We start from the raw sequence: 27,822 nt of genomic DNA on the forward strand, positions 1-27,822 counted from the left end.
CACACAAAATGTTTTATTCTTGACAGAAATACCAATTGCATACTTTTGTTTGTTGTTGCCCCAAAATAGTTGGCAATTATAAAATCACAAATAGCATGTATGTTGAAATATAAAAACCTAGTTTTTTTAGCCAAATTAGGGTAAATATTTTATTTCCACAAACATGCATCTTCAGTGTAAATTAGATGCATACTACCTCAGGCATTTTCATCAAATTTGAATTATAAAAAAGGTGTTTTTTTATTACAGCTTCTGTTTTATCTCAAATGAGTAAAATGGACCAAGAAATGTTTTTTGTCTCCTAAATAAGGGTGCCCAACAATGTAGGTTGCTCCTGTCAGAGCCACATTGGTCATAATGATGCTATTCATAACTATCTCTCTGTAAATGATGAGATGTTTGTTTCTCCATCCATTAATACCAGTTTTGTTTCACTAGGATCCAAAACATTCTCATCTATTAGTGCAGAGTTCTTTAACCTCAATACATTTGTACATTCATTGAATGACCTTTGAAAATGTGGGTACAAAAACTCATACTCTGCAACTTGAGGTCAATTTTTGCACTATGGTTGTTTAATTGAGGTTATTGGACTATGCCATTGGGATGAGGCCATTGTGGTCCATAGTGATTGAAGTGTGATCTGTATTTTTTAAACCTCCCATCCCTTGCATCAAAATACATCTATCACTGACACTAGATGCTATTTGTGACATTGACCCCTACAAATGAACTTTAACCCCAAGTTCAAGTTAACGAAATTGAAAATACCATTGCTATTATGAATCCACTGATGATGTGTGTTTGATAATAAGGATGGGCTGTTGGGAAATGACAGGTTAATGTTGCAAAAAGATGGAGTATTTCATTAAATTCATTGTTTTTCTTTCAAAACCCAAACTAATGGATTTCTATTTTAGACCAAGCTATCAATTAATATACTTTTGAAAAATATCAACTTTGATTATCATACTCTTTCACTATAGTATATATTTTCCATGATTGTCTTCTTGAATAACAGCTATTTTATACACAAGATGGTTAAAAATTGGGCTATAAATATCGGGGTTAATTCATGCAGAGTCACATTTGCAATCATGGGTATAGTTTCAAGTAACAACTCTGTGTTTTATATAAAAAATTTGTATCTGGTGTTCTCATTTTTTCAATTTCTATGAGATTTAAATAACAATTACATTATATACAAGGGTCTTTACCTACATTATCCGGGCGTTGTCATGGAAATGATACATTTTTGAACAAAAATTTGGAAGCCCCTGACACAAATATCAGTGAAACAGACAATTTGAAGAGGAAAAGAATAAAGATCCCTTTAAAAGGGAGAAACCCTACTCTAGAGTGCAAAAATACAGAAGCTCACAGAAAACAGGTGGACACAGGGTGACTTGTTTTCTAATTGGTTAGAATTACTGTGACTTGCATGGTCAGGGACTATTAGGCTATTCCAGTCAAAATCCACACTACCCCTGTGGATGATTTTGGAAATATCTGCCAAAAGGGGAGTATGAATTTCAAAAGGAATAAGCACTTTAGGCAGCTCCATTTGAATTTCATACACCCTCTGAGAAAGATTCAACCTGAATCTTCCCTGATGGAGGGTGAGTTTCAAATGGAGCTGCTAATGTGTTCATTCCATTTGAAATTCATACTCCCCCTGTGTCAGTTATTTCCTGAATCTTCCACAGGGGTAGTGTGGATTTTAAATGGAATAGCCCATTTTGTCTTTCACAACTAGTGTCAAACATTGCGTTTTCGTACATCGTGGATTTAGAATGATTTAATCATAGGGAGCATTTAATTAAACAAATATTAAATGTCTTAAAACATTATGATTATCACAACAACACTAATTTCAATAGTGTTGTGAATATAATAAACATTAGTACTTTAAATGTTGTTTTGACTTTGGCCCTATCAAAGTTGCCAGCAAACATCAGCTGACAAAATCATATGTTAAATTAATAATTTTACATTTACTATATATTACTACATGTAAATTAAAGCTGCATCAAATTTAAGTTACACCAAAAATGTGTAATGGCTAAAATTACCTAAACAGGGTACAAATGGTTTTGTTTTTAGGCAACAAAAGGTTCTAGAAACACTGTTAAAATACAATGTTTCCTTCATTATAACACACTTTCATTCTGTTTACCATAAATAAACAAGGCATCATATCAATAACACTTGTGCATGATGACCATTCTGTAACATTCATCTTCTGGTTTTATATTAACCAATATCAATAACTTATTAATAATAATTAGTTTAATAATAATAACATTTTGTCTTGTATATACATAAACATTCTTGTCAGTTATTCCTATACAAACATTCAACCACCTTGCTTTGTAATTATACAGATCTTTACACATCCTAACTCTGCCTTGACAACAACATACATGTAGTGATGCTAAACAGTTTGTTGCCCAATCGACTACTTTCACTTCTGCAGGTCAAATGTCATATTAAAAGGGACAACGGTTTAAATAAAACTTAACAGAATCATGAAAGAAAATAAGAAAAGAAATCCCAAAGCAAGAGGTTTTTACTAGCAGCATATTCTAGTGGTGTTCTACCATGAACGATACAATAACCCTTATTCACAAATTCAAATGTTTACACATTAAAACAATGTGAATAAGAACTTTGTTCTCTAAAGAGTTGTGTCAAAATGATTCCCATATCACCTAGTGCAAAGTTCCAAATATCAGAACCTGTGATCACAACTGTGCATAATAACAAACTCTGCCTTCTTAGAAAGGGGTTGCATTCCCAGTAGACACAAAGATGTTTTTAAAATGTGATCAACATGTTATAAACACTTTTTGGATTTGTTCAAAAACGTTTTAATAACATTTAAATCTCAGCTTAAATAAACGTCAAGAAAACATTTTTAATAATTTGTAATGAAAAAACACTACAATATCTTAAAAATGTTGTCAAAATGTTACTACAAAATATTTTTGCCAAACAGTTTGTCAACACTTAATAACATTATGTTAGAATGTTTTGCATTAAGTTTTCAAAGATGTTTTCCAAATGTTATTAAAACGTTTTATACCCTAAATATAACCCCACTTTTAAACGTTTTCTTTAGAGTTTGTTGCAGTATCATCATCATCCCAACAGCACCATCTTATCAAGTATACATATTAAACAACAGGGAGGTCATGAGAACTTTACCCTGGGTATGAGTTATTATAAAGAACATTACATTTTGTATAATTTATCTTGAGTTGTATTTCAAAAATGAGTTTCACATTTTTATTGGGACTGAAAATCTAGTTATATTTGGGTTACATTATCTCTCTTTTTGTTCAAAAAGTTGACATTTTGAAATGTTCAGTATCAATAAGGTTGAATGATTTCATGATCTACTTGTTTAACACATACAACACATGCATGAATTGTCTCTTTCGTAACCCCATGAAAGCTACCTGCCAATTGGCCAAAATGAATATTGTGTCCAATTTTGAACCAATCAAGGAGGGTATTAATAAGATCATCTGCAAATGCAAGTTTGGCCATAAATACTTTAAAGCCTAGTCATAATTGGCAATTGAAATGAGCATTTCAAGTTATCAACCAATCAGAAATGCTGTTAGATGATCAGTAGTGTCCAGGGGATTAATAAATCTTGAAAATTAAATGTATGATGCATGGCAGATGAATTAAAATTTTCAAATAGAAAATGCAACACAAACAGTTATTGAAAATAATACAATATTTTGGCACAAGATTCAAGAAGTTGTAATAATAAAATATTTCAAAATTCCTTTCATGTATATATCTAAGCAATGACAGATGAAATTTAAGTACTTTGCAGCTGTCTGTGTCATGATGCAATGGTTACCATGGTTACAGGAGCAACTCCCATGTTTGCAATTTTAAAATTGTCTTATTTTTTTGCACACCCTGTTTACCATATAGATACAGAGGTAGTCTATGCTTATTTTACCAATACTTTAGTAGATCAAAATAGTCAGATTTTATAAAAAAATTCAGTTAAATTCAGTTGAGTTTCATTCTTTAGATGAGTTTAACACTCAAGCTTTAGAGTTGAGATAAAAATGACATTTGATCAAATGAAATATGGCACAAGCATAATGAATCTGACTATTTTGATCTACAATGTGAGTATAACTATGACAACTAAAATGAGATATGCCTTTAAGCAGTGGTTAATCGTTCTGGTTCAACTTCAGGTTTTCCCAATTCTCGCATAGGATTTCCTCTAATTTCTCGCATGGTGCTTTCTCGCATTTCCCTCAGAGCGTTTTCTCTCATCTCGCGCATCGCGTTTTCCCGTAATTCACGGATAGTGTTCTCACGAGCATTTTCACGAAGTTCACGAATAGTGTTCTCACGCATTTCTCTGATTGAGTTCTCGTGCATTTCTCTGATCTTGCTCTCGTGCATTTCTCGCATTTTACTTTCGTGGATTTCGCGTAACTTGCTTTCGTGTAGTTCACGCATTTTATTAATGTCATGAATCTCCCTGATCTTGTTTTCGTGCATCTCACGTATGGAGTTCTCTTGCATTTCACGGAAGGAGTTCTCATGCAGTTCCCTTATGGACTTTTCGTGAATGTCACGCATTTTGTTCATTTCGCGGAGTTCTCGAATTTCTCTCATTTCTGGATTCGGACCATCAGCTTTCATAATTACCGAATTCGGAGACTTGGGAATATGCGCTTGCTGCGGTCGTGTCTGGTGGTTTTGTATGACGGAAATTTCATTGGCTTTAGAAAGTGCCGTGAATCCATTCAGAGGTGAAGGATATGGGAAGAAACCACTGTCATAAGGTGGCCGCATACCAAGAAAGTCATTGCGGAAAATTTCACCTTCTTTTGGACTTATCATAAGCGGAGGATCGAATGCAATGCGTCGTCCGCGTCGCGTTCCTCCGTTCCACATATGCGTACCCATGTGCACTTTCATGTTGCCTTTTGTTGTAAAACAGCGAGCACAAATATGACATTTGAATGGTTTTTCTCCAGTGTGCGTCCTCATGTGGATCTGGAGGGCGCTGTCCGATTGAAACTGCTTTTCGCAAACACTACACTGATGTTTGAGAGTACGTTTTGATAGTGGTTCGTTTTCGCTGTCTCGCGAACTTGGAGGAGTTGGTCGTTTCAGGCTCGGATGAACGGGTTGCGTGTCTGGCCTCTGCAGATGATGATGCTGCTGCTGATGATGATGTAGCTGCTCTTGCTGCTGCTGATGATGTTGCTGCTCTTGCTGCTGCTGCTGCTGTTGTTGTTGCTGCGGATGCTGAGGATGTTGCTGCTGTTGTTGTTGCTGTGGTTGTTGTTGTTGTTGTTGCTGCTGCTGCTGTTGTTGCTGCTGCTGCTGTTGCTGCTGCTGTTGCTGTTCAGGATCAGATTTAAGTTGCGGTTCTGCTGGTTTCTCTGCTGGTACCATAGGTGGGAGAGGAACCATGGAAGGACTGTATTCGTTCTTTATTCGCATTGGATCAAATAGCTGAGTTGGCAAATCGCGTATTTTATGTGTCAACATGTGTTGCTTCAAGTTTCCGCGTGTCGAGAAACCCTTGCCGCAAATGTCACATTTAAATGGCCGTTCTTTAGTATGACTGCGGTAATGGATCTGGAGGGCGCTTGTGCATGCAAATACTTTGCCGCAAAATCGACAAGTAGTGTTGTTACTGACAGGGCGTCTTCCTGGTGGATATATCAAACCACCTGGCCCCTGAGCTAAGAGAATATTTGGAGCACCAAGTCCGGCAAACATGGCAGCTGTTGAGGTAGGGAGTCCTTGTGACTGTGGCATGCTGGGACTTGTTTCACCAGATGACCTGGAGGTCAAGTCTAATACACCATTACTGTCCAGTTTAGAATTAGAAGATTCATCAATATGCAGTGGTTGATCAAGAGCATCGCCGTTGATGCTCTGTAACTCCGAAGCTTTCTCGGATGTCATGGAGTTCTCTTCAGTAAATGGAGATTGTGGTTCTGATAATGGCTCTTGATTAGGACCACGGATCTCGGTATTGTTGTTCAGTGGAGCTGATGCCATCTTCATCTTTAATGCATTGGTGATGTTGTCTAGGCTACGCTGATGGTCAAATCTGCTGTCTAGGCTACGCGGATGGTCAAATCTGCTATCTAGGCTACGTTGACGGTCAAATCCGCTGTCTAGGCTATGCTGACGGTCAAATCTGCTGTCTAGGCTATGCTGACGCTCAAATCTGCTGTGTTGATTGGCTAGATCGATCTCAGATGGCCGTCGCTCTTGGTGCACCTCCTGTTGGTTATCACCATGGAATGGTACAGAAGGAGAGGCTGCATCTTGGCTGTCATCCGATGGCGTAAACATGGCTTCCTCAATATCTTTCTCAGTAAGACCTTCATCTACAATATCATCTTTGCCATCATCCATCTCATCATCTCTTCTATCTCGTTCTCTCTGTTCCTGTTCTTTCTCATTATCATGTTTATCAAGAGAATCCTCTGAGATCTGACCATTTGGAACAGATGGTCCATTGGTAAGCGATTGGGGTTCTTCTCTACCATGTTCCCTTTCAGCTTTCTCGCTATCATAAGGACGAGGAGGTCCTACGCCATTCATCATCATAGGCATTGGTCGTCGCAGTGCAATTTCAGGGCCGTAATAACCCATCTCTGGTCTCATCATTAAGTTCATGCTAGTAGGGATTGGGATGCCTTCCGCAGCATGGAGACGAAGATGCTGTTGCAAAACGATACCATTTGTAAATCTCTTCTGGCATATGGGGCAGTCATGATGTACACGGATTGGAGCCTGCATGCGATGCACACCGTAATGCGTCTTCAGATTGCCTTTGGTCGTAAACGATCTTGAGCAGATCTTGCATCTGAATGGACGTTCACCAGTATGGATGCGATAATGCATCTGGAGGGCGCTTTTACAACTCAGCACACGATGACAAATCACACACTGATTAGGATCTGTGATCTTTTGCTCGATATTCTCAACAAGTTCTTGGAGTTTGGAAGTCTCCGATGGACGAAATCCTTGCTCGGCCAACAATTTGAGAGATGATGGCGTGTTTGTGTAGAAAGAATCCCAAGGTCCATATAACGACTCGGAGCTTGAAGGTGGCAAGAATTGTGAAGCTGAAGTTGGTGGTGACACTTCAGACTCACGTTGTGGACCAGGACTAGCAGATCTTGGAGTAGTGAAATCAGAGCTGGATGCTGGTCTTTCATCAATAGTTGGTCTTGGTTCTGCTGGAGACCTTGCTGGTTCTGAAGCTGGTCTAGGAGGTTCTGATACTGGTCTTGGAGGACGCTCCTCAGGCTGAAAATCTCTGGATTCATCAGGAGAGCTTACAGGTGGGTGCCATTCCCTGTAAGAGGCCTTGATTGGGAACTCATCGCTGTTGGTACTGGTATTAGGAGAGCCAGAGGAAGGTTGAACGGCTTGATGAGAGGATGAAGAGTTAGTGGTTTCCATCGGTAGTTTTGCAACATCATTTGGTATTGTTGGCATGGGTACTTGGTGTATAGATGGTGGGTGGATTGGTGATGGACCCAGAGGAGATGGTCTTTCTTGTTGATGAGGTGGCGGCGAAGGAGGATGAGGAGTGCAGTCCATGTGGACGTGCGGATATCTTGCTTGATGCCGCTGGAAATGTACCTTCAGATTTCCTTTTGTGGAGAAACGATTGCCGCAGATGTTGCACTTGAATGGGCGTTCTCCAGTATGCGATCTGATGTGAATTTGGAGGGCGCTATCACTTCCGAATACCTTATGACAGAATCGGCATTTGTGACGGAAGAAAGGATCATCGGCAGAGAACTTGGCATCGAATATAGACACATTGGGTGGCTTGCTTGTACCATGGAGACCTAGTAGACCTCTTGGACCTCTAGGCCCACCAAACGGTGATGGTGGTACCGAATGGAGCGGGCTTGATATGGGTGGAATGGCAGCTTGCTGTAATAGTTCAAATGGCGGTCTATGTGGCGGTAAAGGAAAAGCAGGAAATGGTGGTGGTCCTGGTTGGTGATGTGGATGCCCTGGTGGGAGCGGTGTCTCAAACGAGGGCGACAGCACACTTGTGGTACTAGTTGGCGGCGGCGATAGGAGATGTGGTGGTGGCGGAGCTTGAGATGACGATGGCAGCGATATCGTTGGCAATGTTGGGGTACTTGAGGTAGAACTTGGGGACGGGGAGCTGCTCTTTGGGGGTTGTTGCGGCTGTTGCGGCTCTTGATGAGGTTCCAATTTTGGCTGTTGTGATGTGTAGGTATTCACTTGCAGTTGTATATGCTGTATCAGCTGTAGTTGATGCAGATGCTGCTGTTGAAGGGTATATAGTTGATCTTGAATTATGCCAATATCCTCATGCGTTGGTGGTGATAAACTCCCGGGGGATAATCTATGTCGGAGTTGTGCTACAGCAAATTTGGTGTGCTCCATGTTTGCCAGTGCAAAATTGGATGGCGGTAGAGGTAATGAGGTGAAACCGTTCATAAAAGCTGGGCGGCCATTTTCCAATTTTGGAATAAGAGGCGGATTCATGGCACTGTAATCCATTGGTTCTTGGCTGTCAATGGAGTCTGCGTCTGATTTTGGAATCTCAGGAGTTAGAGTCTTTGTGCCTTCTTCAAGTTTATCCCTTGATTCCTCTCCTCCATTCACTAAATTCTTCAACTCGCTTTCCTCCTCGTTAACTTCACCTTCTCTCTCTTCACCAATGTCTGTATTTTCAGCTGGTTCACTTTGCTGATGTTGTTGATTTATATGATTGTCAGAATTCTCTTCGTTGGTATGTTCCCCTTGCTGTTCCTGATCAGTTACTATGAGAACTGTAGGGTCTTTACAGCAGGTTTGCTTATGATGCAGAAACTCGGAGATGATAATAAATTCGCCTCGGCACTTCCCACAAACATGGACATCTCCGTTCAATTCATCAGCGCCCTCTGTTGGTGGGTGCTGTGCGTTGGCATCGACTGGTGTATCACCAGGAGCTGGACCTGTAGCAAGACATAAAGAGACAAAAACAGGGAATTAGATTTTGAAAATCAACAAAGTTATACTTCACAAAATCAATTACCAAGTCAAATTAAGGGGACGAAAATGACTAAACTTATACCAAATTTTGATATCAATATCAAAATGTTTCTAAATTATGTTTTCTTTAGACAATAAGTTTATTAAGCAGACTTCATTTTCAAAATTTATCTTCATATGTTTACATGTCAGAGTTGTATTTTTACAAGATTTTAAATATCAGCAGACGACGTTTAGAAACTTGTTTGGGTATAGTCTCCATGCTTTTGCTTGAGAGTGTATCAAAGACAAACATTAGTTTATGCATTAGAAAGAATATAACACTGTCAGGATTAAATTGCCAAAATCACTTCTGTTGTCACTTTGTATTTTTATACAGCTAATTCAAATCAAAATATTGTTTTATAAACACTTAAGATGTCACAATAATAACATGCATAAAACAAAGAAATCAGATGAGTCACAATCACTCATCACTTCCACATGCTCAATTCCCTTTATGCTATTTGCATATACTGGCAATCGGAACTTGGTACTTGAGAACTGTGCTGCCATGAATACCCAACTACTAATAGAGTCATGGCGGCTATGATGGCGCTTCTGTTAATATAATGGTGAAATGTAAACTATGGCACATGAGATGAGAGTGTTAACAAGTCATCTAAATGAACATTGTGTGTTAAATCTAGCAAAAGAACTGATATTTCTGCTTTCTTCAACAAAAGAAGTCCTCCCTCACATGCATAATTACTGAGCCCCTTCCTTTAGAGAGGTCCTACCTCCCATACCGTATACCTAATTGACTACTTAGCCCCTTCCTTGAAAGAAGTCCTCCCTCCCATACCGTATACCTATTTGACTACTGAGCCCCTTCCTTGATAGAAGTACTCCCTCCATACCTAATTGACTACAGAGCCCTTTCCTTGAAAGAAGTCTTCCCATACCATATATCTAATTGACTACTGAGCCCCTTCAGTATTAGAGAACTCCTCCCTCCCATATAGGCTACCTAATTGACTACTGAGCCCCTTCCTTGAGAGAAGTCCCCCTCCTCCTGTATATTAAACCTAATTGACTACTGAGCCCCTTCCTTGAGAGAAGTCCCCCTCCTCCTGTATATTAAACCTAATTGAATACCCAATCCCCTAGGATATCCCCCTCAATCAGTCCTACTCCACCCACACTCCATCAGTCACATCACAGGATTGAGTGGATCCCATAATCATATTATCCTCATCATTGTTAAGATTCCTCAAGAGGATCATCACCATGGATACAATAATGTGTTTTTGGTAATTAAATTTGATAAATCTTTGATTATTTTTTAAAACATTGAGAGAGGATCAGCAGGAATCATACATGATAGAACACCAATCTACATCTATTAACCCTATGAGTATGAGAACTACCTGCCGATTGGCCAAAATGAATATTGTGTCCAATTTTCAACCAACCAAGGAGGGCATTAATAAGGTCATCTGCAAATGCAAGTTTGGCCATAAATAGTTTAAAGACTAGTCATGATTGGGCAATTGAAATGAGCATTTTGAGTTATCAACCAATCAGACATGCTGTTAGATGACCAGTAGTGTCCAGGGGGTTAATAATGTGAGAAGAAAATCTACCCAAAGTTTTATAATCAATTCATTCATGATTCATCATGTTTTATTTAACTGTTGTACAAAACTGCTAAAAAAAGGCTGTTGAGTAATGGTGATGAATTTCAAATCTTTTTGTTTGAGTAACATAGCACATTATTTATTGATTTGTGAGCCCAATACCACAATCAATGTAATTATTATTATTTTTTCATGGAAGTGAGCAATTCGCCTTGAGGTAGTCAAACAAAGGAACATTAACAAAACTTGAAGAAACAACAAAGATGTTTTGCAAAATATGGGCCTACCTGTATAAACATGCTCTAAACGACACATACATACTAATTCAAAGACAGGGATATTTACTAAGGCATTGCCACATGTCCTTTTCCCATCTTTTTCCTATATATTTCCACCTCCTGTACTCCTTTCAGACTGGCAAACTCCCAAACTTCTGATGAATTTGGTCACTACTTCTTTGGATGTGAATCAAGCAACAAAGTTACCACTTTTTGTGACTGAAACTAAATTGAATTCATAAATTTGACAAATTCATGCCCTAATATTTATCACCAGTTTAACAGCTACTCAGATATGCCTTAATTATCAACAAGCTGGTGCTTTAACAAGTTATCTCTTTACCATATTGATTCCCCATTAAAAATTGGCACCAAAAAGGTGAAAAGTTTGCCCTGTACCTTGAAGGCTTCTAAAATCATTATAAAATTTTGTGCAAAATCTGATAAGAAAATGACAATTTTCTACAAGAATGTCTATCCCCTTGCGGTCAATTTCCAGTTGACCACTGCCACCAAAATAAGGTCGTTTGCCCCCTTACTGCTTGGAACATGCCTGCAGTTTTGACCCAAATACCCGGAACAAAAACAGAATTAAAACACATTTACCCCAAGATAGTATTATCAAGTGACAATCTCAAGAATGGCTGAACCAATACTAGGCTTGTTTCTACTTATTTGAATGTTTGAAACGTTAACATGCAAAAATTTTCCATTTTTGTTGTACTTTTCATACAAATTAATATTGATACATCCTCTGCAGATGTGTATGTGAGGAGAGGAAAGCTTAAAACTGATCATGGCCAATTGGGTGATTATAATTACATATTTGTTCCCAGAGGGTGTTAGCAAAACTGATGAAAGTAACCAAACAAAATTTCTGTCCACAACATAACAAAAGATAGACAAAAATTTCGCTCTTTGACTTGGACAAATCTAGTTGAGAGTAAAAGAATGTTACAAAAGAATCACCTTGGCTGTATTTGAACACATATAATTACACAGAATCTTATTTACTTCTCAAGAAGGGTAGAAAAGGTATGTTATGATTACACAAACTGTTGGGCATCACATTAACATATTACAGAAATAGAAAGTTATTACATGAAAGAAGAGCTTCCATGTGTAATTTAACTTAGGATCAATATAAGTCCATTGAAAAACAATTTAGACAAAGGGCCTCATAGAAAGCCAAGATTTTGTGTTTCATTATTTGCTCTCAACCTTCAGCTGTGAGCTATTATATTAGATAAAAGAGTTTAAAATAAGATGGATGATTTTGGCTCTTAAGTCATTGATTATACTGTTTTTTTACTACTACTGGTCAATAAATCACTTATTTTTAATAAAATGAATGCAAAACCTGTTACCATCTAACGCTAAATGATATCTCCTTCATTTAAGCTGTTTTGTCTCGCTTATTAATTTGTGGTTTTGCACCCCCCCCCCCACACACACAAATCAAAGGTTTGCATGTAGGAAGACCCTATCTGTAAATATGATATGATGTGATTGTGACCTGTCAAAATTGAAAGATTACAGTAATAATCCTATTCATTAAGTATCCATAATACCATTTTATTTTAATCTCATTTCTTCTTTACTTAAGTTTCACATCTCATTGATTACTGATAGGATTATAATTACATGAATTACTGATTTATATCAAAAAGGTCTTTTGGTAATAGATATATATGTAAAAGTTCCCATGATAAAGGTAGTCATTTTTATCACTAAATTGCATTCAAGAAAGGACTTGTTAAAATAATAAATGATAATTTGGGCTTCTAATCTTGAATATTATTTAATGTATAGTATTTTTTATGAATCTTATCTTCGGGTTTATGATGATCAATAATTGCATGACCAGTCATAAATTACATCATAAAACCACACTCTGAGATCGAGTTTACACTTATCATTTCCAGTACTCTCTGCTTCTCTGAACCATTTCCAGACTGTTAGAAAATTTTGAATATATGTCTTTCAGAAAAAATTACAATGTTCTCTTTTCGCTCAAACCCTCAAGGTTAAAACTTCAAAGTTTTGCAATCAAGATTCACCAGTTGACGTTGGACAAGACTTATATTCCTGTTTCTACCTTCAAGGCTGTTTTGCTCAAATGTAGAAAACCAAAGTAAACTCATTGATCACATTTCCGTTGGATAGTAGTTATGGTATTATGGGAAATCACAAAAGCAACAAAATATCAAAAGCCGAGATGAAAATGCTAACGGTTTCATCAAAATTGCACAAGAAAGAACAAATCTGTGATGAATTGCTTCAATTTGATGTCGCCCTAAAGCCACTTTATCTCATGTTTTTCTTATTTTACCACCGGGCGAAAGTTTTCTTTTCCTCCAATAATCATTGTCAGAAACCCTTCCCTAACAATGGTCATGAAGAGATGGCAAAATCTTAATGGCTCAAGTGCCACTTACATGAGTACAAAAATTGTATTATGTCTTTTATAGCCAATGTTATGATTTTTTCTGATGTTAAAAGAAACACACTTTGCCACAAATTTCACCAAATACAAATGGCGATGCAAATGGCATTTTAATACCAAGGCTGCAATTTGAAAAAATGACAAGAATAACAAACAGTTTTATATCTTGTGACTTTCTTAAGCATTACTAATCTCTATTAAAGTCAGCGAGAGATGCATATTTGCGCAAAATTTTCTATCAATTGTTATTTTTCTATTTACTTTGGGAAAAATATAGCCGCTGGGTTTATATTCAAACTCCGTCACATCCATACACTCATTGCATTATAATGCTGTAATGCTGGCGTGGCCTGCGGCTATATTTTCTCGCACAAATACCCTCCATGTTCGGTTCTAATGTGCTACATCTGCTCTGTAAGCTAGGAGACGTATGCATTCCTTCTAAGACATTGGCGGACAAGAAGATATGTGCAATGCACAAAGTTATTGTTGATATATTATTCAAGTGAAAGTTCAGAAGCGAGAAAGTGCAAGACAGGGTTTAGCTGAAGATATTGAAGACTACAGGAAAGAAAAAAATTGGATGGGGAAGTTTTTTTCTCTCCTTCTCTTTCCGTTTTTTGAAAGAAGTGAATGACTTAAGAAATAGACCAAGAGTTAATGGAAGCAAAAAAATAAAGTTGTCTGGCTGGATTGATGGATAGACCATGGACGGACCCCAGGACAGACAGATGGATAGACAGATGGAATGGACAGATGAAGGGATGGAAGGATGGAGGAATGGACAGAGAAAGGGGAAGAGAGAGAGAGAGAGAGAGAAGAGAGGGAAAGAGGGATAATAGAATGGAATATATACTAAAAGTTGGAGAAAGGGAGATAGCAGGGAGGGATGGAGGGAAGGAAGGAGGGAGGGAAGGAGGGAGAAGAGAGAGAGAGGGAGGGAGGGAGGGAGGGAGGGAGGGAGAGAGGAGAGAGTGGGGAGAGAGGAGAGGGGAGAGAGAGGAGGAGGAGGGAGGAGACTCAGAATGAGAAAGGAAACAGAAGAGAGACAAGGGTGAGAGGAGAGAGAATGAAAGAAAGAAATGTAGAGGAAGAAAAAAAAAAGACAACCCATTTTTATTTATTTCTATTCCTGTTTTATTTTCTGTTTAAAAACAAAGAAAAAAATAAATAACTTGTACCATCTGGTACCAATCGAAGAAAACAACTATTTAATTTTTGCATCTTTCAACAGAAATCAAAGTTGGCCAGATTTTCATCGAAATGAAGTAAAAAAGTTGTCCCCATAGTATCGAGCTAGACAGTGATAGATAATTGGAACTGAACCAAAACACTGATGAACAGCATATTTTGAACAAATAGACAAATTGTGCCACCTGAAGGAATGACTTTTCTGTAGAAATATTTGATGTTTTTGCTCTCTCCCTGGATTTCCTATACGCCCCGAGCCATTGATGGGACCCTTTTATATTCCCAAAATTTCATCAGAGATTTAGATTTACCTGCAATGGAAGGTGATGATAGGTGTGGATGTATACCACCATGGCAAAATTGATGTTCACTGTGAAAACAAAGACTTTGTTATGTCGGAACCGATCCGATGAGGTTTACACTGATGTATATAATTGGTTAACTTGTAATAGGGGGATGCTAGCTCCACAATGGGGGTAAGCCTGTAGGCCAATGACACTGATTTTTGACTTTTTTTTTCTGATTCCTCACCGACTCATAAGCTTTTACAACACCGTTGATGGATAGGTAAAAACTTTAGCGATGATATGGTAACCTGGATTGAGTCAAGACAAAAAAGTGTCCTTCTCTTGCTTTCATTTTCTGATGAACTGGGCATGTTTTTAAGCCTAGGGCGATGCCGATACCAATTTTTCTAATGACATGGTTGATTACCGAGATGTCTGTCCTGTGTCTTACCCCCTCTGGGCAGCCCTATATATATTACCAATGATGCACTACCTAATAATACACATTGCATTCAATTTCTATTGACAGTTCGCTATTTCATGTTGGTTACGCCATCTCGCTAATTGCCAATTGCCTCCTAGAAATCGACTTGCACCTTTTTATTGGTTTCCATTATGTTTTTATCTTTACTCTGTTGCATTGTGGGATATTGTGCATGCCTCCAGTGGAATGAACAACATGTACTATGATACAAGGTTATGAGCTACCAACTTTCAGCCAATCAGAGCTCAACTCAATAATATCCCAACCAATCAGCACTCTGTCTGATGAAACTTCAACCAATCAGCATCCAGATTGACAGAAATCATAGACTAATACATTTCCGGCTAAAATGAGACAATCTGGCATAGAAAGTTAAGGCTAGTGTACTATTTTTATGAATAGAAAGTGGTAAATATGAAAATGTTACCAATTGTAGCACCTGTACTTGTAACATCACACCCTAAGGCTTACATTTCTGGAAAAGATCTTAAAGTGCATTTCACTCAGTCCAACTGAAAACAATTGAAGTCATACCTGCCCCCATATTTATATAACGTATAATATTTTAAAAGCCAACATACATTCCGATGCAGTCAACTACCGGATTTACTTTACTACAATCGTTTGAATTTTAAGGATTATTTTTCTTTCGGATGCAAATGGAAACCACCAGGCACTAGGATCCACAACATGTTCATCTATCAGGACAAAGTTCTTTAACCCCAATACTTTTGTACATTCATTGAATGACCTTTGAAAAATTTGGGTACAAAAACTCATACTCTGCAACTTGAGGTCAAATTTTGAACTATGATTGTTTAATTGAGGTTATTGGACTATGCCATTGGGATGAGTTCAAGCAGATTAATTTGAAATCAAAGTTCGGTTCTTATGACAACCTGTCTATTCTAGGATGAGGTGTTAAGCTTATCAATCACCATAACCAATCTCAAGAAGGCACCAAATTTTGTCCTCCACATGTGACGGTGTTAAAATAGGGTTACCACGGTAACTTTTAAAGTATTGAAGAAATGCCTTAAAAAATAAACCATCATCATCAGAGGGCAAATGTCTCGGCAAGAATCCAAAAATTAAGACGTAAAATAAGATGACTATTGAAGGAAAAAAAAATTCTTTGGGTTCCCAAACGATTGCTATTGTTGCTATAACAATAGCATAACCCCAGTTGGCAATTTTTTTTCGTAATTTGAGATATTTTTCACATGAATTGCATAAAAAAGCCGAAGTAACAGTGCCATGTCTTCTAGTTGGTTATTCAATTCATATCAAAAGACACTTGTCAAAGAGATTTGCTATAGCAAATAGCTTGGGGCCCTTAAAAACTGAAATACAGACTCGTTGATTGTGTATGCATACACAATTCTGTTCTGCTAAATGGTGGGTCACATACCCCTTCGTATTCCCAATCATCGTTAGGGAACCCTCTGGCCCGATTCTAATGGAAAAACACAGACATACATCACAAAACGGGATGACCTCAAGCCAAGGTAAGGTCATAGCGTAGCTAGAAGGTGTATGACCGCAAACAAAAAGTACAGATCTCAATTCAAAAATTTTGTGTATTATATAGAATTTGCCAGAAGAAATTTTGATTTTTATGTCTTTATGTTCAGTTGTAACCACAATACTATTTCATATTGTGCCTTTTATTTCTATTGTTATTTTTTGGCTTCAAATTGCCACTTTTTTCTCTCTGTGCCCTCCGGGCAAGCTGTTAATGGTAGATTTTCATAAATAGATATCGTTTTTCCAATATTCTGACCAGTTTGTGCATGATTTGCAAGTGAGAGTCTTGTACCACCTAGGTTTTAATCTTTTGGTCAAACATTGTAAGATTTGCTACAAATAGTACAATTCTGAGTACTTTATCGGACATAAAACTTGATGCTTAACATTGACTTCCCTTTGGGAGGGCGTTCCAGAGTCGTTGCTCTTCTGTTAAGCAAGCAAAAAAGGATAAAACCCCTAAAAACCCTAACAATCTGAAGAAGGAATTCTACAGATGGACCCTGCTGCAGACGTGCATATGAATCGTTAACATTTCAAAAATGGTTGAAGATGGAGTCATTATGCCGAAGATAAAAGATATGTATAATCATGTTAGACTTGATTATGATCAAGTAAAATTCAAAACATACCACAAAATTCCCTTGACTATACCATCTTGGATACGACAGCATCATGACGACTCGAAGCGAAAGACAGGAGAACTCTCAAGCGGCTGTTGCAGCACCGAGGTCGCACGTGCCTTTAGGGTTTGCCTGTGTGCGTGTCAATTCAAAGCCCATAAAAAGCCCGGCCAATTCCAAGATTTATACCTAAAAGAAAGACTTGACTCCATCTATCTCCTTCCAGGCACATATCTGGGTGTGGCTCATAACCAATTTGAAGGCATCATTGTTGATAACATTGCCGTATAATCAACATCCCATCTATAAGCCCTTGAGGTCCGTCACTGCCTGCACAACTGGAGCTGAGCTTTGCTTCAACTGATCCAAGATGTTTTAACATCATCCCATTTAAGCCATAAAAAGCGGCCCGGAGAGTTGGTAAATGGGTGTGGCTCGTACATGATTGGCAACCATTTTGGTTGGAAAGGATGATCATTTGTACGATTCAATAATTATACGGTTCACATTTAAAATTTGCGCACCGTATATATGTCTGAAAACAAAATCCTTGCATGCATGCTTGTGAATAATGCATGCATGTTATATAGATGTGCTACATGAATTTTCAAGAAGGAAATCCCAGCTGGGTTTGGTAAGATAAAAACAGTGAAAAAAAGGTCGTCGGGCGATATCCACCAAACTATTTGCATTCTATCTAGACACCGGTATCAGACATCCAGGTGTACAGCGTCTTACTATGCATCTTTCATTTCCATATTAGATGCTACAATGAGCAACATCAATATCAAATTCATATAGTTTTCATTCCATTAAGAAAATTAATTTCTAATACCAACGGAAATGACACGAACCCTGACGTCTCTCTCACAGGACATGCTTTACATATCCCCACCACAACATTTTATCACTTGGCGCCATTTGTTGCTATGCACCCATTCCATCAATGATTATATTACAATTATAATTGTTCATTTTTTTCTTTAATCTTTCTTTACTTAGCTTTTTTGATTTATTATTTGCACAAAATGATAATGATAATTCTATCATAATGTCCGTAGTTGCTTAGTAATGCTTCTTCTTCATGGTTTACTGCTGATCACTTTTGACAGCATTGAAACTGCACACCTTTTCATTGCAGCCTCACCGGATATCAAGATCAATAGAATATTGGAATAATACATTATTCTTCAAAAAAGATAACTAAATTTGTAAATTAAATCAGCTTCTTATTCAGGAATATTGAAATTTGACTGTTTAACCTTTATTCAATTTTTACAACAATTCCACTTTTCTACACTGAAGATAAAAGGTGTTCAATAGAGGTGGTTAGGTTGACATGACTGCACACACTTTATACACATGATTTTGACAATATAATACAAAATAATATATCAAATCTGAATATATTCCACTTTGTCATAGATGTAATAATCTTACTCAACCATCTTCAACAAGTATAGGCCTATATTGTACAATCAAATAAATCGCAGACAATTAAAACCTGCGGAAATAGTTATGCACCATCATAAATAAATTCATGTATTCATCGATAATAACGTCACACCATAATTACGGTAAATTGCTACAGGTCGATCGACAATATGAAAATGATAATCATTATTGATTTTAATAACTACCAATATAACTTCAAAGGTTCTTTAGACAAGAAAAATATCCATCCAAAACAATCAGAATTAAAAACCAGATTGCCTAGAATGAATTCATAAATAATTTATCAATATATGGACTCATCTCAGATGCTCATTAAACCGATCATAATAAAAGCCAGACAATAATCTCTATAATGAAATCAATTCACAAATATGCTAATGGCACTGGGCAAATGTTTTTAATTACCACGTGAAGGAAGATAGCACTTTGCATTAAGCCAATCATTAAACCTTTTTAGCACGTAAGTAACTTGTAAGATACAACAAGATTCAAATTTTTTAAAGAATTTTCATGAACATATTTGAAGTCAGTACGATAAATGCTTTCATATGAGTCCAAACACGCCTAGTATTGGTTCAAAGGTTATTGTGATCTGCACTCAAGTACAAATGCATTATCTGCATGCTAGCCATAGGCTTCAACATAAAGTACAAGTTTTGAGATATTTTCTTAAAATATCAAGAGCTATCTTAAGAACCACTGAACCAATACCAGGCTTGTTTGTACTCATTTTAATGCATTTTTCATACTGATTCTAAATATGGTCATAAAAATTTACAATTCTGAAATTTTTGAATTTTCAAAAAAAATTTGAAACTTGTCATCTGCAGTCGACACCTGTGTGGAGAGGGTTAACACAGCAGATACTTGATGGTCAGAGTGCACTGTACTTTAATAACCATGATAACTATGCAAAGAAAAAAAACAATAAGTGGAAACTTTTGATGAGTCATAAGAAATTAATTACGTCAAATCAAATCAGTTATCTGTCCATGTATTTCCTATTACAAGGCCCCTTCTATGCATTTTGTTATGTAGGTGTTTTATAATCATTACTGTCTGCTGATAGTGATCACAAACAGATATTTGATTAAGGGTGAAATAAAATGTACAACTGCCCTCTTCATCCTGTAGTTGCTTTATATCCATAAATTTTTCTCCGTTTCATTCTCTTGTCTTTTTCTTCTCTTTCTTTCCATCTATTTACCCTTCTTTTCTTTTCCCTTATAGCTCCTTATCACTATCAGCATTTTCTCATAACTTACTGCCAGGTTTACTCTGTCAAGGAAAGCCTGTTATTTCTATCCTTTCTCTTACTTCTCTCCCTCTCTCCCCGGCCTCTCTCTCTTCATCTTTGCCTGCCTGTGTCCACTATCCCGGTGTCTGTCTCTATCTCCTAATCTATTCCTTTTGTACATTTAAACAAATTTACTGTCCTTCTTCCTCATCCTGTGTCTTTCATTTTTCTCACAAACATTTTGTCCTTTCTTCCTCTTCTCTGTGTCTTTCCTTTCTCCAGTCTTGCTGAAAGCAGGTTGTATCTCTATTTTGTTCTTCTATCATACCTCTTCTCTCTCAGTATGTTGTCTGTCTCTCTCCCCTTCCTCAGTTGTCTCCCTCCCTCCTCCCCTCATTCTCTCCTCTTCCTCCATCAGTCTTCACTGTCCCCTCTTGCTGAATCTAAAAGCAGGTTGCATTTCTCTTCAGTTATTTCTTTACACTCCGTCTTGTCTATCTCTTTCTCTCCTCTTTCAGTCTCTCTCCTCCACCCATTCTTTCAAAAACATTCAATACAGCCCGATTAATCACTCACTTAAAATTCCAAGTAAAACCAGCCCTCAACAGTTTTAGTCATACTGCCTCATTTTTCAGCTTTAAATGCCTCAAATTTATCTAATGTGTGCCAAATTATTTTCAATTCACAATACAGCTGTAAATCTCATTATCGGAATCAGATGACAAAGTATCATGCACTCTCTACTCCCTCAAGGGGCCAAGCTAATGTTGGGGTGATGTGACGACCACTGACACTATGATCCACAACATGCTCATCTGTCAGGACAAAGTTCTTTAACCCCAATACATTTGCACATTCATTGAATGACCTTTGAAAATTTGGGTACAAAAACTCATACTCTGCAACTTGAGGTCAAATTTTGCACTATGATTGCTTAATTGAGGTTGTTGAACTATGCCATTGGGATGAGGCTATTGTGGTCCATAGTGTGCCGACCAAACTACCAGGAACCCTACCTCATAGCTGTACGCACACCTCACAGCCCCACCCTATATATATATATACACATGGCTAGCTTATCAGCATGTGATACATGCTCCTATGCACTAGTATCATCAGCCATTTATGATTGGTCAATGATTTCTGCTCAAGCAATCAAGCAATCACAGATTTTGTATTCCTCAAGTATGCTATTCCTACCATTAATTACTAACAAATGCAGACAATTTTCTTTTGACTTTTTAAAAGTGAATAGTGGGCGATGAAATTGAGGGGAAAGATGCCATAATGTATGGGTCGATGTACTACTTGACCAAGTGCATCATGGTCGGTTAATTTTTTATGGTAAGGATCATCAAGCAAGGCGCATGATACCTTAACTATGGGATTCATACCTGACAGCGCCCCCAGGCAATAAATCGTAGCAGCAAAATTCTGAAACCCCTTTTCATTTTGACACCCCTTACCAAACATTCTGGTTAATTTAGCCTGAATCGAACAGAAATTATTCTACGACCAATAAATTAACCAGAATATCAATTTCTGGTTAACAAATTAATCAAAATATCAATTCTGGTTATTTAATAAACAGAAATCATAACCTGAATCCAATTTCAGGCTAAAGTCTTAACTTGAAAAGTTTTCTGGCTAAGATATTTAGCCAGATTTTGTATTCTGGTTAAAACATTAACCAGAATCAAAAATATATATATATTAGCCAGATTTGGTATTCTGGCTAATTATTTTTCAGGCTAATTATGGTCACATGATATTAGGTCATAGGTCACCAACTGTAAGGAAGCAGATATACTGAAGCTGCAGAAACTGCCACAAATTTTGAAAAATTAACAGTTTAAAGGGTATTTTAGGGTCTTTTAACGGTGTCTAGTTGATGGGGAGCATACCAACTATGTCTGTGGAAGGAAGATCAGCTGTTCGTAAGTTTCAAAGTCTGTATTTTGTCATTCTTTTTCCCCAGGAAACATTGCCTATTATAAAGGTTGTTGAATTCAGCAGACATGCATGTATTATGTATCATTTATTTGTAATAATTATGTGGGTTGATGCTGGCTGACCCAGGTGAAATGTGTTACTGAATGTTGTTGGGGTGTTATGCCGATGTCTTGGGGAGGTTGTACTTTGTGGGGAGGGTTATTTAGAGAGTTCAAATATGGTGAGTTGTCATTGGGAGAGTTCAAAGGTTGTCACATCATGATAGTGGTACATGTAAATTTGTATTGGTTTTTAAAAAGTTGGGATGATTTTCGGGCAATGTTGATGTATTGGGGATGTTTCTACTTTGAAGTGGGGGAGGGTCATTGTAGAGTTTAAATGTGGTGAGTTTTCACCATCACCAAATTTGAAGTGCTTTGGTAAACTTGGGGTGTGGTGTACCTGTTGATGCATAAATTGGGAGTGTTTGTATATACTTTGAAATGGGAGGAGGGTCATTTGGAGAGTTTAGTGCACCAGGATGAGCACTAAGTTATCACCTACATCCAGGAGTTATATTTTGTAAAGGTTGCAATGTGGTATATGTCATGTTTATGTCTTGGGGATGTTGAATGTGGTGAGTTGTCACCTTCTGCATATTGGGAGAGTTGTGTAGTAACGTTAGGATGTGGTTTGTAAACATAAACTCCCCTATGACGCTATGCCACTGGTGCATATTCCAGTGGCGTAGATTTCTTTTTGACATTGGGGGGGTTGGGGTTGGAAAAAAATTGTTGGAAGTATAGTGAATCCAGCACCTTTTGGCGACAGAAGTCTATAGTGCAAAAAATGTTGCCATTTTGAAGCTAAACTGATGAAATATGGTGCAAAAGTGGAATAAATGCGCGCAAAGCGTGCCAACATTTGCACTTTTGGGTCTAAAATGGGCAAATATGAGGTTAATTTGGTCAGAAACCCATATTCAGGCATCAACATTGGGGGGGATGATTGTATGGAGCATCCCCCCTTGTAAAATATTGGGGGGGGATTTATCTTCTGTACCATGCCAGAGACAAACACATACTTAATTTAAATATTAATATTTCTGGTTAATATTCTGTTTAATAATTCTAGCTAAAATTCTGGCTAATTTTTTCTGTATAAATCTTTCAGGCTAAGATTTCAGCCGTAACATTTCTGGCTAATCTCATTTAAATATTTCGGCCCTTTTTCAGGTTAGAATCAGGCCTGATTTCATTTCTGGTTAATATTTCTGGCTAATAATTCTGTTTAATAATTCTAGCTAAAATTCTGGCTTAAATTTTTCAGGCTAAAATTTCAGGCCTGAAATTAACATTTCTGGCTTATCTCATTTAAATATTTCGGCCCTTTTTCAGGTTAGAATCAGGCCTGAATTCAGTCATTATTTCAGGCCTGATTTCTAGCTGAATTCAGGTTTAATTCAGGCCTGACACTTTGGTAAGGGACTTCATCATCAGTTTACGCATGTGCCTCAAAGCAGATAGCAACAAAAAAAGTTAATCGACCTCCGTGAAGTACATTTGCCTATGATCATTCATGCATTTGCTCACCCGATGACGACACCCTCCTCTATTCATACTCATCAGGTTAGCCAAAAAACAATGCAACATTCCTCAAAAACAATAACAAAGGCATACGGTACGCATACCTCTTTTATCACATTCATGATGAGCCATGTACTTTTGGAAAAATGTCGCGAACATTAAGAAAACAAAGTTGCGAAAATCAATGATTACTTTTTTTGTCTCTGCGCTTGTCCAATCACATAAAACCCTTCAACAACTTTCCATTTGAGTAATCTAAACATGAAATACCACCCACAAGTCATTCAATGCCCACGGGTAGGAAAGGTGAAAAGACAATGCCTCTGAGGGCGTAATTGCTCGTTTTTATCTTAAGCGCTAACAAAGCATTCAAATCAAAACATTTTGCGAATTACAAAATTCTTTTTTAGTCTTTACATTTATTGAAAACTAGAACAAAATGAAGCACTTGTTACTTGTAAGTCCTGACAGAGCGGCACTAAGTTGTCAATAAAGCCAAAGATTTTGAACGCGCATTACTGGAACAAATTAACTGCTTAAACTCTTCCCTTGGACCCGCTGGCTTTATCACCGGCATTTTACATTTCTCCCTGTTGAGATGATCATCAAAACAGTTATTGATAGAAAACTGCCCCCATAGGACATTGAGCCTTGTGTGGAAACCTGTATTACTACCACATATCCCATCCATCCCGTATCCATATCACTCCTAACTCTCATCATCGTAGCAATGTAAACAAATCAGGCTTCCTCTTCACCTTACGACACCCGGCAGATATGACACAGGAACCCCCTGACTTACTGTAGCCCTTATCATAGTAGTGGCTAGTTCTCTTCCTTCAGGTGGGATGATGTTTCATCAGGGGCCGGTAAAGAGCGCTTGTACAAACTCCGCCAAACGCCCGGCCATCCTGTCATTAAACGGTAAGGTTAGACATGGCTCGGGACAAATCGACGGATCGCTTTTCACTGTTGAGCTTTTGAGGCGCTGAGAGCTTACTGGAGGTGCCAAATGCCTATCGACTATGATCCACCGTTCTGCTACTTGAACAGTGATGCCCTACTTTACCCAACGCTAAAAGATGGTTAATAATTTCAGATTTTTTACTTCATACGCTCCATCGAGTGATTGATGCTAGAATATCAATAACTCACTCAAGTGATGGAATCTAAGAGGCCTGTTCGTTACTTCAACGCATTAAATATTGTATTGATGGCTTTTTGCCGGCCAAAATATGATACACGAAGATCAACTGTTGGCGACTAAAACTGTTGAACTAGTTAATTAGTCATAACTCTTAGATTAAATACTCGTAGAAAATAGAAAGGCTGATTACTATCTCATAATGCGCAGGATTGATGCGGCAGATGGTTTACCGATCCGCGCAACTTTTTGACACGTTGAAATGCGATAAATTAATCAGTGGCAAAATTGAAAATGTAAATTCGGTTAGTTATAGTTATTCCTCTAATATGAATACTTTATGATTTTTCTATTTCTTCACTTTGTAATGGTTTCCCCAGCTGGTTGACTTAGTGTTTAGTTATCCTAACACATCATATAGGCACACACAAGGGTATACTTGCATATCTGAAGGGAAATAAGAGAGCATTACATGATTGTATAATTTAAGTTTTATGAAATGTTTCCTCAGCATTTCACTAAATTTAATTTATTAACAATCAATCTGGTAACAGGTGTCAAGATGTGATCACAAGTTGTGATTTCAAATTTTAAAAATTAAAATTTATTAAATAAAGTTATTTTTATGAGAAAAGTCTATTTTGGATCATACAACTCACAAATTTATTTTAAAGTGACAGAACTTAATCAAAATCTTCATCTTTTTCAAACAAAATTGTGTTAGAAATCCATGTTCAAAGCACTCTGTCAGTGTCAGCTGCACCATCAGTGCGCCAATAGTCTGTATTGTGTATTGGATATATCTAAGTTAGAATTAAATAGCCAACATTGATAGCCCTGGGATTTCACATAGATCGCTATAGGCACAACTAGAGTGGGCAGTTGAACTTGATTTTCACCGACCAGGCATGCTCAATTACATTCCATTCATGTAACATTAAAATGTGAACGGGCTATTTGAGAGAGTAACATACCCTGGTAACATAGCGACAGATGGACTGGGTAGGGGAAGGGGGGAAAAGTACCATGAACTTGACAAGGCATAGAATACCCCCTGAGGATGCAACAGTAATGAGGTGAATAAAATATAGCGACCGTATGCATTGTTTCGCTATCCATGTCATGGTTTAATTGTGGTCGTTAACAAATTAGACAAGCGTGTGGTATTTGCATATGTTGCAAGGCCTATTTCCATAGATCAGCAGCTTTTAGACAAATGGACTGTTGCTATGCGGCCATCTTGGACATCTAAGTTATGCCATAACCCGGGTAATGTATTTAAAGAAAGAAATTAACAACCCCGTAACAAATACGTATCGTAAATACACACACGCGGCTTTCAAAATGTCAAAATTACTCGACACTCCTGGTCAACTTAGCACAAATGTTTGTCTACCGCTAACAGCAGTTGTTATGCACGCTGGACATGCTCAATAAATTGTTCTGCAATTTACAAACAAAAAAGTGCAATGTAAGCAAAAAAGTTAATTTATATTGTGCATCGTGCATAAAAACAACAGCGGGTGTAATGACACAGATGTATGCCTAAGGGCTGATCATCTACGCCCTTCACATCACGCTGGACTGACCAAACTGGACATAGCAATGGATTCGTATCCATCCCGCCTACTGATCATTTCAGCCATCCATGACCAATCACAGATAATATTGTATTAACTGGACATAACAATTTACTGGACATAACAATCTACACTTTAACGCACTAGTAATCTTCTTTTCAGTCTATCGTCCAAAAGTGCTGTAGCGCATGTAGAATAATTGCTTTGACTAGTTGGGCCCAATTATTGAACTTTTCTTGCAACAATAAAGACAATCTGGTCCAAAGGGTTCATGGTCCAATGTAGAAGCCATTATTGCATCAAGTGTTTGAATCCACTCACTGATTGATACCATTATACTTGATCATACCTAGAAAATGCTTTTTAAGAAACTTTTAAACATTTGCAACTGACCGCTTAGGTCACTGCTGGTCACTCATTCATACAATTACTTAGAAAACGTGTGAAAATTATTTTTTTTCTGAACAAATGACTGTGTCATAACTCGAAACTTGACCAATCGGAATTCTTTTGTTATTTGAATTGAGTTAATAATGAACCATTCTTATGCAGTACAATGAGAATAAAACAAGTTGATAATTTCAATGAATAAAGTGTTATTGACATTTGGCAAAAGTTGCTATTTAGTGTTCCTCATCATGAGCAAATTTGCTCCCAAGCCAGGAGATGTAGGGACTGGGTTGCATGTACATTGTATGTATTTAGCCTGTTAGGGTTAAAATTAGGGTTAGAATCGTGCTTGGACTATATAAGATACAAGAAGTGTTAGGAGTAGGGTGGTTGCCAACTTGCCACTTTGTAAAGTTGCTCCCCATGTGAATGTGATATATAAAGTACTATAATGTAAGATATGCAATTCAGGTGTTTTACGAATGATTAGTAAATTTGATTTAGTCTTACCGGCACACTGTAAATAAATTTTGAATTATCCTGCGAGTTAAATTACAATCCGAAGGACTTTTCACCATAAGAAGGGATGATTACATGAAGTAGATATATAATAAATTTTATCATTTCAAATTACTTCAAATGTTTGTTGGCAAAAAGAAAAACAATAAAATCGCCATCGTTAACTTTCCAGCTGGAATGCTGTATCCACAGGCACCGAGAATTAACCAATAAACAATTACATTACCGAATCGTTTTCCCTCCTACATTTGGGCCCGAGAAGTACATGAATAAACCAATTACATCTACAGCTGCGCAGAAAATTAATAAAACTCTAATAAGCCGTATGAATATTTTACACCCAGATTTATTTGTGGAGCATTCATGTATGAAATGATAGGAGCAATGCGCAATACAACACGCCCAACGTGTTTGGACTGTCTGCTTAATAGCCAAAGAGTTCTGGGAACTTTAATTGTTAGAATATTGATAACTATACA

General features: G+C 37.4%; 1 protein-coding gene across 2 annotated transcripts in view; it reads right to left on the reverse strand.

The window, feature by feature from the left end:
* Positions 1-2,123: 2,123 nt before the first annotated feature.
* Positions 2,124-27,822, reverse strand: part of LOC140136131 (sal-like protein 1) — a 60,484-nt gene continuing 34,785 nt past the window's right edge. For both annotated transcript variants that reach the window (XM_072157836.1, XM_072157837.1), the window contains exon 2: positions 2,124-9,008. In XM_072157836.1, the coding sequence (XP_072013937.1) occupies positions 4,195-9,008 (4,814 nt within the window). In that variant the 3' untranslated portion in view covers positions 2,124-4,194. The remainder of the gene's footprint in view (positions 9,009-27,822) is intronic.

Source organism: Amphiura filiformis, chromosome 16, assembly GCF_039555335.1.
Source record: "Amphiura filiformis chromosome 16, Afil_fr2py, whole genome shotgun sequence".
NCBI lineage: Eukaryota > Metazoa > Echinodermata > Ophiuroidea > Amphilepidida > Amphiuridae > Amphiura > Amphiura filiformis.